At 57.1% G+C, this 324-nt stretch overlaps 1 protein-coding gene across 1 annotated transcript; it reads left to right on the forward strand.

Moving 5' to 3' along the window:
* Positions 1–4: 4 nt before the first annotated feature.
* LOC110034192 (auxin-binding protein ABP19a-like) lies at positions 5–319 on the forward strand (the record flags this gene model as incomplete). Its single annotated transcript, XM_020738483.1, has 1 exon — positions 5–319. A coding segment is annotated over one exon (315 nt), but the record flags the coding sequence as incomplete, so codon positions are not given.
* Between the last annotated feature and the right edge of the window lie 5 nt (positions 320–324).

A 324-nucleotide genomic window follows, 5' to 3' on the forward strand; every position in this document is an offset into this window, starting at 1 on the left:
CTCCTGCAAGAAACCATCCACCGTCACCATTCAAGACTTCGTCTTCTCCGGCCTCCGTTCCGCCGGAAATACCTCCAACTTGATCAAAGCCGCAGTGACCCCAGCCTTCGTCTCCAGCTTTCCCGGCCTCAATGGCCTCGGCATCTCCGCAGCCCGCCTTGACCTCGACCTTGGCGGCGTCGTCCCTCTCCACACCCACCCCTCCGCCAACGAGCTCCTCCTGGTCACACAGGGCTCTATCTTATCCGGTTTCATCTCCTCCTCCAATTCAGTCTATTATAAAACGCTGTCCCAGGGAGATATAATGGTGTTTCCTCAAGGCCT

This window comes from Phalaenopsis equestris, unplaced genomic scaffold (assembly GCF_001263595.1).
Source record: "Phalaenopsis equestris unplaced genomic scaffold, ASM126359v1 Scaffold168375, whole genome shotgun sequence".
In the NCBI taxonomy this organism is placed as follows: Eukaryota; Viridiplantae; Streptophyta; class Magnoliopsida; order Asparagales; family Orchidaceae; genus Phalaenopsis; species Phalaenopsis equestris.